At 57.5% G+C, this 17,632-nt stretch overlaps 1 protein-coding gene across 1 annotated transcript in view; it reads left to right on the forward strand.

The window, feature by feature from the left end:
* Window positions 1-17,632, forward strand: part of TGFBRAP1 (transforming growth factor beta receptor associated protein 1) — a 54,523-nt gene that overhangs the window by 31,042 nt on the left and 5,849 nt on the right. Inside the window, exons 5-10 of the mRNA XM_059942745.1 lie at window positions 1,319-1,401; window positions 2,770-3,111; window positions 4,805-4,862; window positions 7,234-7,377; window positions 8,959-9,102; window positions 9,660-9,819. Coding sequence (XP_059798728.1) covers window positions 1,319-1,401; window positions 2,770-3,111; window positions 4,805-4,862; window positions 7,234-7,377; window positions 8,959-9,102; window positions 9,660-9,819 — 931 coding nt within the window. The remainder of the gene's footprint in view (window positions 1-1,318; window positions 1,402-2,769; window positions 3,112-4,804; window positions 4,863-7,233; window positions 7,378-8,958; window positions 9,103-9,659; window positions 9,820-17,632) is intronic.

Here is a 17,632-nt window from a genome sequence, read left to right on the forward strand (position 1 = left end):
GAATTGCTCTGCAGGGGTGGGAGGAGATGCCGCTGTGCTTTGGAGAACAAGCCCCTCTGAAATCTGATTGGAAGGAACAGCCTTTCGGTGTCTCCACCTCCCTCATTTCTGCAGGGGTAACAGTGTTAGCCGCCTGCTGTGTAGCTGGGAGAGCCAGTGAGCGGGAAGAACTGGGCTCTAGAAGCAGGAAGGTGCGGGTTTCAACCCTGGCTCAACCACTTACACGTTAGTAACTCTGGGCTAAAAGCTTAGCATCTCTGAACAGGATGTTCCTATCTGTAAAATGGGCTCAGCGAGTGACAAAGTGGAGTTTCATAAAAACTGATCAGGTCAATAGGTGATTACTTAAACGGCAGGAACTCTGCCAGGGTGTGGGGATGCTGAGATGAATAATGTACGTGCCTTCAAGGAATTTATGGCGTTTCAAACGGCGGGACGGATGGAAAGGGGAGGAATTGAAGTCCTGGGGTCTTAAGCACAGAGTCTTTAGTTGTGAGGTGGTGAGGGCCCGGGCTGAGGTGATGGAGCCAGTGAGGACAGAGCAGAGACGGGTCCACAAGGCCTTTCAGACAAAGGTGGACAAAGCTTGAAGCTGACCGGCTGGATAGTGATGGGGAGGGGGTGGAATTACACCCCAGGGCATCTTCCTTAAGTGCGTTGCTATTTCTGGAAGTTACCAGAACAAAGGGCTCTGTGGTCCGGGAAATTTGGGTAGCACTGGATTAGACACAGATCAACGGCACTTTATTGCAGGAATCCTCTGGCTGCGGTGTGGATGGGGCTGTGTATCACCGGTGCGGGGAGGGGACAGAACGCAGTCTCCCAAGCTTTGGCAGGAAAACCTGCGTATTTATCTGTTTATCGTTAAATGGGATGGGCCTTGTGCTCTGGGGGCGTGCTCAGAAGTGCTGGTGTGAAGAGTCAGTTCCACAAGAGTGAAGAAGGATGGGCAGCTTCCGGGCTCCCAGGGACACCGGCGACGTTCACATCCGTCGGAGCACCGGAGGTGGAAGCAATCGAGAAAGCCAGGGAGTGTGGGAGGAGGAACACGGGTCGGGATGGATGGGAAATCCACGGAGGAGAAAGAACGATGCTTAGACAGAGAACCACTTGGTCTCAGGAATGAGGGGCTGATTGACATGTAGACGTGTATATGTTGAAAATCATTTCGTATAAGCCTCGTTTTCTCCTTACCTTGTAACTTCAGGTTTCCATGTACCAGTTAACAGTTAGCCTGAATTATGACCAGAAACTTCGTTCCTCCTCCTGTCGTGGTTCCAGGGCAGGTCAGAGCGATGAAACGTGTCTTTCCCTGCAGGTCATGTACCGGCGGATTCTGCAGCAGGCGGGCTTCATACAGTTTGCGCAGCTTCAGTTCCTGGAGGCTAAAGAACTCTTCAGGTAATCTGAGGTGTCGGTAGCCAGCCTTGCAAGCGTCCCTCCGCGGTCAGACCTCCGCTGTGGCTGTGACGGGAAAGGCCGCCGTGGGTACTGTGCTCCGGGGAGAAGTAGCGAGGCCGTCGTGCGTACACCCCTCGCGCCCCCTGCCCCCCTAGCCCGAGGGTCACTGTCCTGTGTCTTGAAGGTGGGGCAGATAAGGGGCATACAGAGTGGTCCTCTAAGAGGAAAAGGCAATTCTTTTTTTTTTTTTATAAGGAATGTGGAATTTTAGTTTTAATTTATTATTTTATTTATTGATTTATTGATTTTGGCTGTGTTGGGTCTTTGTTGCTGCGAGCGGGCTTTCTCTAGTTGCGGCGAGCGGGCTTCTCATGGCGGTGGCTTCTCTTGTTGCAGAGCACGGCCTCTAGGCACACAGGCTTCAGTAGTTGTGGCGCACGGGCTTAGTTGCTCCGCGGCGTGTGGGATCTTCCCGGACCAGGGCTCGAACCTGTGTCCCCTGCGTTGGCAGGCGGATTCTTAACCACTGCGCCACCAGGGAAGCCCGAGAAGGCAGTTCTAAAGAGCGTGTTCGATGCCCTGTGAAGGATTCCTAGGAAAACACGATGGCTCACTTTCCCTTTCCTCCAGAGATTTTACCAAAAGCTCTGAGTTTAGAGAAAGAGCAGGTGCTTCTGGGAAGACTTGAAAAACTGTCCTTCTTCTGAGGACATTGTAAACGGCGTGCTCCTGGTCCACCGTCTTAGGAAGCTGAGGTCCCTTCCACATGGCATGGATCCTGCACGCGTGGGCCGCCCCCTTCACCAGCACCCACCCCACCCCTCTCCCTCCCCAGCCCAGCCCTGTCTCAGCCCCTCCCCCCTCCAGCAGCCCTTCCTCTGGGCTGGGGGTCAGGTGCGCCCTGGGAAGCAGTGGCTCTTCACGCTCGCTCAGAAGATGAACTTAAACCCGCTGTGATCGCCCTTCAGTGTCCCATGAAGGCATCGCCTGTAGAAGAAGTTTTCCAAATGTCCACGTAGAACAGGTTCTGCACGACTCAGAGCCGTGAAGGAGGAGGTGTACACGGGGCCTCCTCCGAGTCTGCCTTTGATCAGAGCTGCTGTGCCTCCTGCTGTCCGCACCCCCCCCCCCGCCTGGGTTTGCGGGGACCCACGTCCCACCGCAGCACTGGAGGGGCCGCGTCTGCGGCCGCCGAGCCCGCTGCTGTGTCGTGGGGTCTGGGGGTGGGCGGTGCCTGGCTCGTGGTGCTTTGCAGCCCGTGCAGCTGCGGACGGCGTGCAGGCAGCGCGCCCGTCCAGTGTCGTCTTGTGTGCCTACGTGCACTCTCTCTCTCTTTTTGCTTCATTTAGTTTGACACTGTAATTGCAGAAGCGGCCAGCTCGACGTGCGGGAGCTGATCTCGCTGTACCCCTTCCTGCTGCCCACGTCCTCCTCGTTCACCCGGTCCCACCCTCCTCTGCACGAGTTTGCAGACCTCAACCAGCTGACCCAGGGCGACCAGGAGAAGGTGGCCAAGTGCAAGCGCTTCCTCATGAGCTACCTGAACGAAGTCCGCAGCACGGAGGTGGCCAACGGCTACAAGGAGGACATCGACACAGCCCTGCTCAAGCTGTACACGGAGGCTGACCACGACAGCCTGCTGGACCTCCTGGTCACCGAGAACTTCTGTCTGCTCACCGACAGCGCCGCCTGGCTGGAGAAGCACAAAAAGTGAGTGTTTCTGTCCCCCCGACGCTCCCCCCGAACCCAGGGCTCCCTGCCTGGCCCTTCCCCGTCCCCACCCATGGGAATCTGTCGTGCACTGAGGCACCAGCGTGACTTCTGAGCCCCAGGCGTTCATCAAGGGACCACCCGGCACCCTCGGGATCTATCAGCCTCATCACGGTCTGCAGATCCACCACAGGGGTCTTAGAGGGCACCAACTCTCGTGCCAGCTCCTTCATGACAGATTGTACAGTCACAGGCCTTGTCAATGGTGTGCTTGTTCAGTTTCCATCTGGGTGGGACTCAGCTGTGCGAGATGCCACATGTGTGTCAGTAAAATGATAGCGCACTTCAACCACTGATGGCCAGACTGAATGGACAGGTGGGCATCTGGATAAACAGATAGAAAGGGAGGCTTCTGGATTTTGTGGATAAAAGGTTACGGGGTCAAACTCCTTCATTACAGACGTGAGCTGGTCGGCACCCATCCCCTTGCCGACCGGCCACCGGGTACGATGGGGGCCCGTCTGCAGTGATGACGTGATTAGATCTGGCAGCTTCTTCATCCTGGGGGCAGGCGGTGGTCTAACCCCTCTAGGCCTGAGGGGGTTGAGTGCTCCCTGTAAGATTCTTTGTCTGTGACTTTTGGTATGCGTTTGACATGGCGGAGATGCTGGTGAAATTCCACGGAGACCCAGGCTCACGATCCAGAACCTGTTCAGATGCAGGACGTCATGGGCTGGTGACTGACCTCCACGTGGGAAGTGGCTCATTCAGCCGTTTCCCTCAGTTTCCCGAAGGCACTGTGGAATGGAGTGATTTATTTAGGAACCAGAAAATGCACTGACAGCTCATGGCAGTGACTTGGGATGGCAGGGTCTGGCGGAGTCAGTGTAACTTCCTAAAAGCTTTTGGGAGAAGAGAAGGGTTCTAGGGAATAGTTCAATATCTTGAGAGGTTGCTCTTTGAGGGAAGAAATCCGACGGCCCCCTGGGGCAGCTTGACCTGGTCACCTGCTGGGGAAGAGGACCAGGAGAGGACACACCTGTGAGCGTGGGAGGGTGGCAACAGCTCACGGCCCGGGCGATGCCCGTGTCATCACTGATCCTGTCTGCTTATAAATGAGGAAGCAAGGGCCAAGGAAGGTAACCTACTTGCTCAAGGTCACACAGTCCCTAAGTAATGAAGCCTGGATTGAAAGTCAGGGCCTGGAACTCTGGGTCCCCCCAACCCGACTCTCCCTGACCTTCTGTTCTCTGCAATGCCTGCGTACTGTTGGCATTTATTGCCGTTCAAAATCCTTACCCCAGAATGGCTCAGACAGCATCCCTTCCAAACAGTCTTAATACCTAGTGATAAGTTAATAATGGTTAACTGAAGAGATGGCAAATCATACTAGTATTTGAAGCAAGTTGTAAAGCAATTCCAAATGTGATTTTCCATAGTATCATTACAGTTTTATTTTTCAGCTCATCTTAGATGTGAATACGGTCCTTTCTGGAAATTGATAGGGAATACATTTTCAGACTATAAGTAAATAAACAGAAAGGAGGATCTTTCTGGTGCTTGAAATTTGTTGTTGAACTGAGTTGAATAGCACATGTGGGGCTGGGGGCCCAGGGCCGGGGGCGTTGCTGTGGGGGTACTGCCCGCAGTGGTTGGTCGGGAGAGGGTGCACTTACCCCGAGTTTTCTTGCAGGTACTTTGCACTGGGGCTGCTCTATCATTACAACCACCAAGACGCTGCTGCCGTTCAGGTGAGTTCAAAGGCATCTCAGCACTGTTTAAAAATCACCACCATTTAACTTAGCAACTAAGTTGCTAAGCAACTAAGCCCGTGAGCCACAACTACTTAGCCTGTTTGAAAAAAAATCACAAATTGATAGAGACCAGTCTTGCCTGATCTACAACCTTTTTTACGAATCCTTGAGAAATGTTGGCCAAGGATTTTCTTTTCTTTTCTTTTATTTATTTATTTATTTTTGGCTGCATTGGGTCTTCATTGCTGTGTGCAGGCTTCTCATTGCGGTGGCTTCTCTTGTTGCAGAGCATGGGCTGTAGGCACGCGGGCTTCAGTAGTTGTGGCTCGCGGGCTCCAGACGCGCAGGCTCAGCAGTTGTGGCTCACGGGCTTAGTTGCTCCACGGCATGTGGGATCTTCCCGGACCAGGGCTCGAACCCGTGTCCCCTGCATGGGCAGGCGGATTCTTAACCACTGCGCCACCAGGGAAGCCCCAAGAATTTTCTTTTCTTCATCTTTCCATCTCTTTAAAGAACATTGTCAAGACTGAGTTGTTTAAAATGTAAGAAAGATAGGATTTCTTACTGAGCCACAAGGCCTGTGACTCCACTACCTTATCAAAAATTAAGGCTGTAACAGGTTGTAATTTCCACTGTTAATGACAGTAAGTCTTGCCAGAGAGCTGGGTTGTCATGTCATCTGTGACAAAACTAAAGCTGATCAAGGCCAGTCACTTGCCCGGGTGGCACCCCTGGTCAGCAGGAGAGCTGGGGACTGAGCCAGTGCTCAGGGCCCTGGCAGGGGCTCTTGCGCCCAAATTTCTCATCTTGTCTCTTGTCTCGCATCTTCTGTGAGCGGCCAAGAGCATCAGCAGTGCTCACCAAACTCACCAAGCATATCTGGTTGCTTTGAGAAATTACCATGGTAACATGATTGTGGAATAGGTAAATAAAAAAAAAGTTCCCATCAACACACACCCCATGGCTAAGAGCAGATTTGGGTGTCAAAGCTAAAATGTTTATTTTTTTAAAACACCATGTTCTGAGAATTACAGTTTGTTATAAGTGTGTTAATAACATTAGCAAAGCTATATAGACAGGAGTTTACAAAATTGAAATAATATGGAATAAATCACCATATATGGCAGAATTTTTTTAATGACACATTTCAATGGCTGTGTGAATAGTTTGATTTGGGGAATTCAGCGCTGAAGAAACTAGTAACAAAAAACATTGGTGTGCTGCTACCAGAATTACAGGGTTTACACTGCCTGCCTGTTTCCTGGGCTGCTTGCTGGTGTGGTGTGGTTCAGAAGTCAGTGTGGACATGTGGGTGAGGTCCACGGCACAGACGATGGTGCAGGGAGCTCTCAGGCAGCCTCCATCTCTGCCACACCTCGTGATGCCACTTCATTCTGAGGCTCTGAAAGTAAGATTCAGTTTACAGGGGCTTCCCTGGTGGCGCAGTGGTTAAGAATCCGCCTGCCAATGCAGGGGACACAGGTTCAAGCCCTGGTCCAGGAAGATCCCACACACCGTGGAGCAGCTTAAGCCCATGCACCACAACTACTGAGCCTGGGCTCTAGAGCCCACGGGCCACAACTACTGAGCCCGCACACCTAGAGCCCATGCTCTGCAACAAGAGAATCCACTGCAATGAGAAGCCTGCACACCACAATGAAGAGTAGCCCCTGCTTGCCACAACTAGAGGAAGCCTGCGCGTAGCAACGAAGACCCAACGCAGCCAAAAATAAATAAATAAAAATTAAAAAAAATAAAAACAATAGTACATATGCACAGTGGAGCATTAAAAAAAAAAAAGATTCAGTTTACACGGCAGGGAAGTGTCTGGATGAAATAGCAAAGGACTTTATTATTAAAATCTACCCTGATCCCCCATGCAAAAGACAGTAGGAACACCAGGGCACAGGGTCACCAGAGGTTTTGAAAGCACATCAGACTCAGACAGTCCCAAAAGGTCTTCAAAATCAGAAATTCCTGTGACAGAGTAGGCTGAAACAGCCCGGCTGATGGATGTAAGTGAATTTCTTCTGTGTCCAAACATTGTCAGTGATGATTTTATTTCAGGAAGAGACATTTTTTAATGCATCCAAGTCTCCTCATATACTATATTTACTTTTTGTATTACTGTGATCTCATTAAAAAGGAAAGAAAAAGAACTTGGTGCTTTATGTTCCTGATTTCCTGGACCGTGTCCTCTCTTTTTTTGTGTGTGTGTGTGTGAAAAAATTAAAATGGATTTAAGCCTCTAAAGTTTCTCCTGCCACTTTGAAATATTGAAAGGCTAAACAAACACTTGCCCTTTCTGAGCTAATTCTGAGCTAAGAGGTATGTAACCTTCCCTACCTTCTTTTTTATTCCTCTCCAGCTGTGGGTGAGCATCGTGAACGGGGATATTCATGACTCCACGCGCTCAGACCTGTACGAGTACATTGTGGATTTCCTCACCTACAGCCTCGACCCGGACCTCGTGTGGCACTATGCTGACTGGGTCTTGCAGAAAAATCCGGAGGTTTGTGTTTCGTAAACGCATTCGTTCAGGGGCGGCAGGGAGGCTGGTGAAAATGGACAGAAAACTTGATTCTAGGTGGGAAAACAAGCTACACTTTAACCCTTCTCTCCGCTTTTTTTCCCCCCCCTTTTAATACATGGCTTGAGCCGTCTGAATCCCAGCTCTCGAGGAATTTCTGCATTTCAGTGCTTCTGCACACCTGTGTCGGGGGCAGGCCACTGTGTAGGAAAGCAGAAAGCACCGCAGGTCAGGTCTTAGCATCTTCTTAAACACCTGCGTGTTGACCCCCGCTCCTAACAGCATCTGGTCCCTCGTTCTCTGTGGGCTGGAGCAGGACCAGACCGTTGCCCTGCAGGGCGTGGAGCCGGGCCTGGGCCACACCAGGCAAACCGTTGCCCTTGCTTCTATGTCCCCAGCCCCCTTTGGGGGGGGTGGGTTGGGGACATAGAAGGGCCCTTTTTTTTTGTTTGTTTTCATCAGTCATTTTATTAATCCTTAAGGGAAATGTAAATCAAAACCATTTCACACCCATTAGGATGGCTAAAGCTTAAAAGACAACAATAGTACATGTTGGCAAAGATGCAGAGAAATTAGAACTCACATTCATTGTTGGTGGGAAAGTAAAACAGTACAGTCATTTTGAAAGACAGTCTGGCAGTTCTACAGATGGTTAAACAGAGTTATCATATGAGCCAGCGATTTCACTCCTAGGTGTGCATCCAAGAAAAATGAAAACCTTTATTCACATAAAAACTTGTACATGAATATTTATGGCAGTACTAGTCACGACAGCCAAAAGAAAGAGAACACAGTGTCCATCACTTGATGAATAGATGAATAAAATGTATATGCACAAAATGCAATATTACTTGGCAATAATAAATGAAAGGGGGTTTTTTTAGTATTTTTTTTTATAAATTTATTTTTTCATTTATTTATTTATTTTTGGCTGAGTTGGGTCTTCGTTGCTGTGCGTGGGCTTGGGTCCCATGTGGGTAATGCGCACGGTGGGTATGGGCGTTTGGAGAATCGAGTTCACTGAATCTTCAGCCACTTGTATCTTCTTTCACTTATGATCCAGCAAGTGACCGTCCTTGTTTCGGATGATCTAAATGTTACAGAGTTGTTGCTTCATGGATTGTCAAAACCTACCACCAATCAATGTTTGGTTCCTTAGTTTCTGACCCTTTTAGAAGGAATTTCAGCTGGAGCTCTGCGGCATTTCCTATCTCTGTCAGTGCTTCATCTGCACTGTTTTTCCGAATCATCATGTTTTTTTGTTTGTTTTTTTTTTTAATGTGGACCATTTTCAGAGTCTTTATTGAATTTGTTACAATATTGCTTCTGTTTTATGTTTTGGTTTTTTGGCCACGAGGCATATGGGATCTTAGTTCCCCGACCAGGGATTGAACCTGCACCCCCAGCATTGGAAGGCAAAGTCTTAACCAGTGGACCACCAGTGAAGTCCCGCAAATCATCATGTTTTTAACAATGATTTTACCCAAAGCGTACAGTGCTCAGAATGAAGATAAGATGGGGTGTTTGCAAAGCACGATAAATAAATTGCTATTCTTCTTTCAGGTCGGAGTTCAAGTTTTCACCAAGAGACCTGTGGACGAACAGCAGAGTAGATTTAACCCAGATGATATCATCAGTTGCCTTAAGAAATACCCGCAAGCCCTGGTTAAGTACCTAGAACATCTGGTCACGGACAGGAGACTGCAGGTGAGGCCCCAGAGCGCAGGCTGAGCTGTGTGGGCTGCGGTGGCATCACCGGGACCTGAACTTGGCCCACGGGTCTAACGTAATGTCTCGTGTTCCCTGCGCTCAGTCTGTACGCGTGGGAGGTCAGGGAGGGAGCCGGATGTTTGTGAAAGAGACCGGCGGCCTAAGTAGCTTTTTTCTCACCCTCCATCTCTTGTCCCCTCCGCTTATATTTTCTTCTCTTTTCCTTCCTTGTTATTCTTTTTTTTTTTTAGAGTTTTTTTTTTCCTTGTTATTCTTAAAGGAAATGAGGAAAGCTGTCCCTTTTTTGGAGAATACCTAAATCCCGTGGCCCTCACTTCTCAAAATGAGATATTTTCCCATAGATTTTAGATTCAGCTTCTCTGTGTTGTGGTTTCTGAAAGCTTTTGCCCCGGTACGCGTGTTCTGTGGTTGTCCTGTAGCCCCCGCTCACCTTGCACGTCCGGTCTCAGGCACCTGCTGGCTGGTTGGTTGGGGGGCGTTCTCTGGGCTCCCCTAGCAAATGCTGTCTGTCTGCCTGTCCCCCTGTCCTGCAGAAGGAGGAGTACCACACGCACTTAGCCGTCCTCTACCTGGATGAGGTGCTGCAGCAGAGGCCCAGCGCCAATGGCAAGGATGCAGAAGTGACCGAGACGCAGGCGAAGCTGCGACGCCTGCTCCAGAAATCCGATCTGTACCGAGTCCACTTCCTGCTGGGTGAGTGGATCTCGCTGGATAAACGTCACCGGCGGGGGTGGGGGGGTGGGGGCAGGGACGGAGGCCTTGGCATCTCTTCGTCTCTATTCGGGGGGAGGGGGGGTTCGTGAGCCGGTGTGGCACAAAGTCAGCCTCCTGGAGGGCAGGCGAGGCTCCTTGTCCGTCCTCCACCGTCTGGGAACGGACAGGGCCCCTTAGCTGATGACGCAAAGGCTGCCCTGGGCGTTGGGAGGTCTGCATGTCTGCTGCGCCAAGCTGCTTTGAGCTTGCTCATTCGGCTTTGACGCCCTCGGGTCAGTTCCTTCTGAGGCTCCAGCTCTGGTCACGGCTTTGAGGGTGGCACTGCCCCCAGCAGCCCACTCAGCTGCCCCAGGCTTGGAGGAAGGCGGGGGTCCTGGAGGGGGTCTGGGTTTCATTTCCTCCAGGGCAGAAACCTCAGTGTCCCTGTTGTGTACGAGCCTCAGAGCAGCACCTGGCACACTGAACTTGTCTCTTGCCGTTTCGGGCACCGTGGAATTTCCAGGTTGTCCTTACTGGGTTAATACATTCCTCTTTAGCAGCTTTTAACACCACTCTCTTGACCATTAACTACACCCATTCTCATTGTTCGCGGTAGTTGTGTCCTGTAGAGTCTCCACCACTGAGTTCACGGACACTGAGCCATCAGACCTGGAGGGATGCAGGGTCAGGCTCCTGAGAACCTCTGGTCACATCATTTTCACCAACCGATCAATATGTAACCTTGTTTACATGTGTTTCTGCTTAAAGACACCTTTTTTAATGTATGTTGTTGATTCGATGACACTGAGCTCATGGCCAGCAGCACACGACTCAGGCCTGAATGATGCTCGTGTGACACATGTACTTTGTCCTAAGGCACGTGGCAGCCCTCCTGGGAGGCTACGCGGGCAACCCTAAACTCTGCCACCCAGGCCAGGGTGTCCAGGTAGCCTGGGAGGTAGAGTTCAGGGGCGTCCAGGTAGCCTGGGAGGTAGAGTTCAGGGGCGTCCGGGTAGCCTGGGAGGTAGAGTTCAGGGGCGTCCGGGTAGCCTGGGAGGTAGAGTTCAGGGGCTTCCGGGTAGCCTGGGAGGTAGAGTTCAGGGGCGTCCGGGTAGCCTGGGAGGTAGAGTTCAGGGGCGTCCGGGTAGCCTGGGAGGTAGAGTTCAGGGGCGTCCGGGTAGCCTGGGAGGTAGAGTTCAGGGGCGTCCGGGTAGCCTGGGAGGTAGAGTTCAGGGGCGTCCGGGTAGCCTGGGAGGTAGAGTTCAGGGGCGTCCGGGTAGCCTGGGAGGTAGAGTTCAGGGGCGTCCGGGTAGCCTGGGAGGTAGAGTTCAGGGGCGTCCGGGTAGCCTGGGAGGTAGAGTTCAGGGGCGTCCGGGTAGCCTGGGAGGTAGAGTTCAGGGGCGTCCGGGTAGCCTGGGAGGTAGAGTTCAGGGGCGTCCGGGTAGCCTGGGAGGTAGAGTTCAGGGGCGTCCGGGTAGCCTGGGAGGTAGAGTTCAGGGGCGTCCGGGTAGCCTGGGTGGTAGAGTTCAGGGGCGTCCGGGTAGCCTGGGAGGTAGAGTTCAGGGGCGTCCGGGTAGCCTGGGAGGTAGAGTTCAGGGGCGTCCGGGTAGCCTGGGAGGTAGAGTTCAGGGGCGTCCGGGTAGCCTGGGAGGTAGAGTTCAGGGGCGTCCGGGTAGCCTGGGGGGTAGAGTTCAGGGGCGTCCGGGTAGCCTGGGGGGTAGAGTTCAGGGGCGTCCGGGTAGCCTGGGGGGTAGAGTTCAGGGGCGTCCGGGTAGCCTGGGGGGTAGAGTTCAGGGGCGTCCGGGTAGCCTGGGAGGAAGAGTTCAGGGGCGTCCGGGTAGCCTGGGTGGTAGAGTTCAGGGGCGTCCGGGTAGCCTGGGAGGCAGAGTTCAGGGGCGTCCGGGTAGCCTGGGAGGCAGAGTTCAGGGGCGTCCGGGTAGCCTGGGAGGCAGAGTTCAGGGGCGTCCGGGTAGCCTGGGAGGCAGAGTTCAGGGGGCGTCCGGGTAGCCTGGGAGGCAGAGTTCAGGGGCGTCCGGGTAGCCTGGGAGGCAGAGTTCAGGGGCGTCCGGGTAGCCTGGGAGGCAGAGTTCAGGGGCGTCCGGGTAGCCTGGGAGGCAGAGTTCAGGGGCGTCCGGGTAGCCTGGGAGGCAGAGTTCAGGGGCGTCCGGGTAGCCTGGGAGGCAGAGTTCAGGGGCGTCCGGGTAGCCTGGGAGGCAGAGTTCAGGGGCGTCCGGGTAGCCTGGGAGGCAGAGTTCAGGGGCGTCCGGGTAGCCTGGGAGGCAGAGTTCAGGGGCGTCCGGGTAGCCTGGGAGGCAGAGTTCAGGGGCGTCCGGGTAGCCTGGGAGGCAGAGTTCAGGGGCGTCCGGGGTAGCCTGGGAGGCAGAGTTCAGGGGCGTCCGGGTAGCCTGGGAGGCAGAGTTCAGGGCGTCCGGGTAGCCTGGGAGGTAGAGTTCAGGGGCGTCCGGGTAGCCTGGGAGGTAGAGTTCAGGGGCGTCCGGGTAGCCTGGGAGGCAGAGTTCAGGGGCGTCCGGGTAGCCTGGGAGGCAGAGTTCAGGGGCGTCCGGGTAGCCTGGGAGGCAGAGTTCAGGGGCGTCCGGGTAGCCTGGGAGGCAGAGTTCAGGGCGTCCGGGTAGCCTGGGAGGCAGAGTTCAGGGGCGTCCGGGTAGCCTGGGAGGCAGAGTTCAGGGGCGTCCGGGTAGCCTGGGAGGCAGAGTTCAGGGGCGTCCGGGTAGCCTGGGAGGTAGAGTTCAGGGGCGTCCGGGTAGCCTGGGAGGTAGAGTTCAGGGGCGTCCGGGTAGCCTGGGAGGCAGAGTTCAGGGGCGTCCGGGTAGCCTGGGAGGTAGAGTTCAGGGGCGTCCGGGTAGCCTGGGAGGCAGAGTTCAGGGGCGTCCGGGTAGCCTGGGAGGCAGAGTTCAGGGGCGTCCGGGTAGCCTGGGAGGTAGAGTTCAAGGGGCGTCCGGGTAGCCTGGGAGGCAGAGTTCAGGGGCGTCCGGGTAGCCTGGGAGGCAGAGTTCAGGGGCGTCCGGGTAGCCTGGGAGGCAGAGTTCAGGGGCGTCCGGGTAGCCTGGGAGGTAGAGTTCAGGGGCGTCCGGGTAGCCTGGGAGGTAGAGTTCAGGGGCGTCCGGGTAGCCTGGGAGGTAGAGTTCAGGGGCGTCCGGGTAGCCTGGGAGGTAGAGTTCAGGGGCGTCCGGGTAGCCTGGGAGGCAGAGTTCAGGGGCGTCCGGGTAGCCTGGGAGGCACAGTTCAGGGGCGTCCGGGTAGCCTGGGAGGCAGAGTTCAGGGGCGTCCGGGTAGCCTGGGAGGCAGAGTTCAGGGGCGTCCGGGTAGCCTGGGAGGTAGAGTTCAGGGGCGTCCGGGTAGCCTGGGTGGTAGAGTTCAGGGGCGTCCGGGTAGCCTGGGTGGTAGAGTTCAGGGGCGTCCGGGTAGCCTGGGAGGTAGAGTTCAGGGGCGTCCGGGTAGCCTGGGAGGTAGAGTTCAGGGGCGTCCGGGTAGCCTGGGTGGTAGAGTTCAGGGGCGTCCGGGTAGCCTGGGAGGTAGAGTTCAGGGGCGTCCGGGTAGCCTGGGAGGTAGAGTTCAGGGGCGTCCGGGTAGCCTGGGAGGTAGAGTTCAGGGGCGTCCGGGTAGCCTGGGTGGTAGAGGTTCAGGGGCGTCCGGGTAGCCTGGGAGGTAGAGTTCAGGGGCGTCCGGGTAGCCTGGGAGGTAGAGTTCAGGGGCGTCCGGGTAGCCTGGGAGGTAGAGTTCAGGGGCGTCCGGGTAGCCTGGGTGGTAGAGTTCAGGGGCGTCCGGGTAGCCTGGGAGGTAGAGTTCAGGGGCGTCCGGGTAGCCTGGGAGGTAGAGTTCAGGGGCGTCCGGGTAGCCTGGGAGGTAGAGTTCAGGGGCGTCCGGGTAGCCTGGGAGGTAGAGTTCAGGGGCGTCCGGGTAGCCTGGGAGGTAGAGTTCAGGGGCGTCCGGGTAGCCTGGGAGGTAGAGTTCAGGGGCGTCCGGGTAGCCTGGGAGGTAGAGTTCAGGGGCGTCCGGGTAGCCTGGGAGGCAGAGTTCAGGGGCGTCCGGGTAGCCTGGAGGCAGAGTTCAGGGGCGTCCGGGTAGCCTGGGAGGAAGAGTTCAGGGGCGTCCGGGTAGCCTGGGTGGTAGAGTTCAGGGGCGTCCGGGTAGCCTGGGAGGCAGAGTTCAGGGGCGTCCGGGTAGCCTGGGAGGCAGAGTTCAGGGGCGTCCGGGTAGCCTGGGAGGCAGAGTTCAGGGGCGTCCGGGTAGCCTGGGAGGCAGAGTTCAGGGGCGTCCGGGTAGCCTGGGAGGCAGAGTTCAGGGGCGTCCGGGTAGCCTGGGAGGCAGAGTTCAGGGGCGTCCGGGTAGCCTGGAGGCAGAGTTCAGGGGCGTCCGGGTAGCCTGGGAGGCAGAGTTCAGGGGCGTCCGGGTAGCCTGGGAGGCAGAGTTCAGGGGCGTCCGGGTAGCCTGGGAGGCAGAGTTCAGGGGCGTCCGGGTAGCCTGGGAGGCAGAGTTCAGGGGCGTCCGGGTAGCCTGGGAGGCAGAGTCAGGGGCGTCCGGGTAGCCTGGGAGGCAGAGTTCAGGGGCGTCCGGGTAGCCTGGGAGGCAGAGTTCAGGGGCGTCCGGGTAGCCTGGGAGGCAGAGTTCAGGGGCGTCCGGGTAGCCTGGGAGGCAGAGTTCAGGGGCGTCCGGGTAGCCTGGGAGGCAGAGTTCAGGGGCGTCCGGGTAGCCTGGGAGGCAGAGTTCAGGGGCGTCCGGGTAGCCTGGGTGGTAGAGTTCAGGGGCGTCCGGGTAGCCTCGGTGGTAGAGTTCAGGGGCGGTCCGGGTAGCCTGGGAGGTAGAGTTCAGGGGCGTCCGGGTAGCCTGGGAGGTAGAGTTCAGGGGCGTCCGGGTAGCCTGGGAGGTAGAGTTCAGGGGCGTCCGGGTAGCCTGGGAGGTAGAGTTCAGGGGCGTCCGGGTAGCCTGGGAGGTAGAGTTCAGGGGCGTCCGGGTAGCCTGGGAGGTAGAGTTCAGGGGCGTCCGGGTAGCCTGGGAGGTAGAGTTCAGGGGCGTCCGGGTAGCCTGGGTGGTAGAGTTCAGGGGCGTCCGGGTAGCCTGGGAGGAAGAGTTCAGGGGCGTCCGGGTAGCCTGGGTGGTAGAGTTCAGGGGCGTCCGGGTAGCCTGGGAGGCAGAGTTCAGGGGCGTCCGGGTAGCCTGGGAGGCAGAGTTCAGGGGCGTCCGGGTAGCCTGGGAGGCAGAGTTCAGGGGCGTCCGGGTAGCCTGGGAGGTAGAGTTCAGGGGCGTCCGGGTAGCCTGGGAGGTAGAGTTCAGGGGCGTCCGGGTAGCCTGGGTGGTAGAGTTCAGGGGCGTCCGGGTAGCCTGGGAGGCAGAGTTCAGGGGCGTCCGGGTAGCCTGGGAGGCAGAGTTCAGGGGCGTCCGGGTAGCCTGGGAGGCAGAGTTCAGGGGCGTCCGGGTAGCCTGGGAGGCAGAGTTCAGGGGCGTCCGGGTAGCCTGGGAGGCAGAGTTCAGGGGCGTCCGGGTAGCCTGGGAGGCAGAGTTCAGGGGCGTCCGGGTAGCCTGGGAGGCAGAGTTCAGGGGCGTCCGGGTAGCCTGGGAGGCAGAGTTCAGGGGCGTCCGGGTAGCCTGGGAGGCAGAGTTCAGGGGCGTCCGGGTAGCCTGGGAGGCAGAGTTCAGGGGCGTCCGGGTAGCCTGGGAGGCAGAGTTCAGGGGCGTCCGGGTAGCCTGGGAGGCAGAGTTCAGGGGCGTCCGGGTAGCCTGGGAGGCAGAGTTCAGGGGCGTCCGGGTAGCCTGGGAGGCAGAGTTCAGGGGCGTCCGGGTAGCCTGGGAGGCAGAGTTCAGGGGCGTCCGGGTAGCCTGGGAGGCAGAGTTCAGGGGCGTCCGGGTAGCCTGGGAGGTAGTGTTCAGGGGCGTCCGGATAGCCTGGGAGGTAGTGTTCAGGGGCGTCCGGGTAGCCTGGGAGGTAGAGTTCAGGGGCGTCCGGGTAGCCTGGGAGGGTAGAGTTCAGGGGCGTCCGGGTAGCCTGGGAGGTAGTGTTCAGGGGCGTCCGGGTAGCCTGGGAGGCAGAGTTCAGGGGCGTCCGGGTAGCCTGGGAGGCAGAGTTCAGGGGCGTCCGGGTAGCCTGGGAGGCAGAGTTCAGGGGCGTCCGGGTAGCCTGGGAGGTAGAGTTCAGGGGCGTCCGGGTAGCCTGGGAGGTAGAGTTCAGGGGCGTCCGGGTAGCCTGGGAGGTAGAGTTCAGGGGCGTCCGGGTAGCCTGGGAGGCAGAGTTCAGGGGCGTCCGGGTAGCCTGGGAGGCAGAGTTCAGGGGCGTCCGGGTAGCCTGGGAGGCAGAGTTCAGGGGCGTCCGGGTAGCCTGGGAGGTAGAGTTCAGGGGCGTCCGGGTAGCCTGGGTGGTAGAGTTCAGGGGCGTCCGGGTAGCCTGGGTCAGGGGCGGGTAGAGTTCAGGGGCGTCCGGGTAGCCTGGGAGGTAGAGTTCAGGGGCGTCCGGGTAGCCTGGGAGGTAGAGTTCAGGGGCGTCCCGGGTAGCCTGGGAGGTAGAGTTCAGGGGCGTCCGGGTAGCCTGGGAGGCAGAGTTCAGGGGCGTCCGGGTAGCCTGGGAGGCAGAGTTCAGGGGCGTCCGGGTAGCCTGGGAGGCAGAGTTCAGGGGCGTCCGGGTAGCCTGGGAGGCAGAGTTCAGGGGCGTCCGGGTAGCCTGGGAGGCAGAGTTCAGGGGCGTCCGGGTAGCCTGGGAGGCAGAGTTCAGGGGCGTCCGGGTAGCCTGGGAGGTAGAGTTCAGGGGCGTCCGGGTAGCCTGGGAGGTAGAGTTCAGGGGCGTCCGGGTAGCCTGGGAGGCAGAGTTCAGGGGCGTCCGGGTAGCCTGGGAGGCAGAGTTCAGGGGCGTCCGGGTAGCCTGGGAGGCAGAGTTCAGGGGCGTCCGGGTAGCCTGGGAGGCAGAGTTCAGGGGCGTCCGGGTAGCCTGGGAGGCAGAGTTCAGGGGCGTCCGGGTAGCCTGGGAGGCAGAGTTCAGGGGCGTCCGGGTAGCCTGGGAGGCAGAGTTCAGGGGCGTCCGGGTAGCCTGGGAGGTAGAGTTCAGGGGCGTCCGGGTAGCCTGGGAGGTAGAGTTCAGGGGCGTCCGGGTAGCCTGGAGGCAGAGTTCAGGGGCGTCCGGGTAGCCTGGGAGGTAGAGTTCAGGGGCGTCCGGGTAGCCTGGGAGGCAGAGTTCAGGGGCGTCCGGGTAGCCTGGGAGGCAGAGTTCAGGGGCGTCCGGGTAGCCTGGGAGGTAGAGTTCAGGGGCGTCCGGGTAGCCTGGGAGGCAGAGTTCAGGGGCGTCCGGGTAGCCTGGGAGGCAGAGTTCAGGGGCGTCCGGGTAGCCTGGGAGGCAGAGTTCAGGGGCGTCCGGGTAGCCTGGGAGGTAGAGTTCAGGGGCGTCCGGGTAGCCTGGGAGGTAGAGTTCAGGGGCGTCCGGGTAGCCTGGGAGGTAGAGTTCAGGGGCGTCCGGGTAGCCTGGGAGGTAGAGTTCAGGGGCGTCCGGGTAGCCTGGGAGGCAGAGTTCAGGGGCGTCCGGGTAGCCTGGGAGGCACAGTTCAGGGGCGTCCGGGTAGCCTGGGAGGCAGAGTTCAGGGGCGTCCGGGTAGCCTGGGAGGCAGAGTTCAGGGGCGTCCGGGTAGCCTGGGAGGTAGAGTTCAGGGGGCGTCCGGGTAGCCTGGGTGGTAGAGGTTCAGGGGCGTCCGGGTAGCCTGGGTGGTAGAGTTCAGGGCGTCCGGGTAGCCTGGGAGGTAGAGTTCAGGGGCGTCCGGTAGCCTGGGAGGTAGAGTTCAGGGGCGTCCGGGTAGCCTGGGTGGTAGAGTTCAGGAAA

This window comes from Balaenoptera ricei, chromosome 13 (assembly GCF_028023285.1).
Source record: "Balaenoptera ricei isolate mBalRic1 chromosome 13, mBalRic1.hap2, whole genome shotgun sequence".
In the NCBI taxonomy this organism is placed as follows: domain Eukaryota; kingdom Metazoa; phylum Chordata; class Mammalia; order Artiodactyla; family Balaenopteridae; genus Balaenoptera; species Balaenoptera ricei.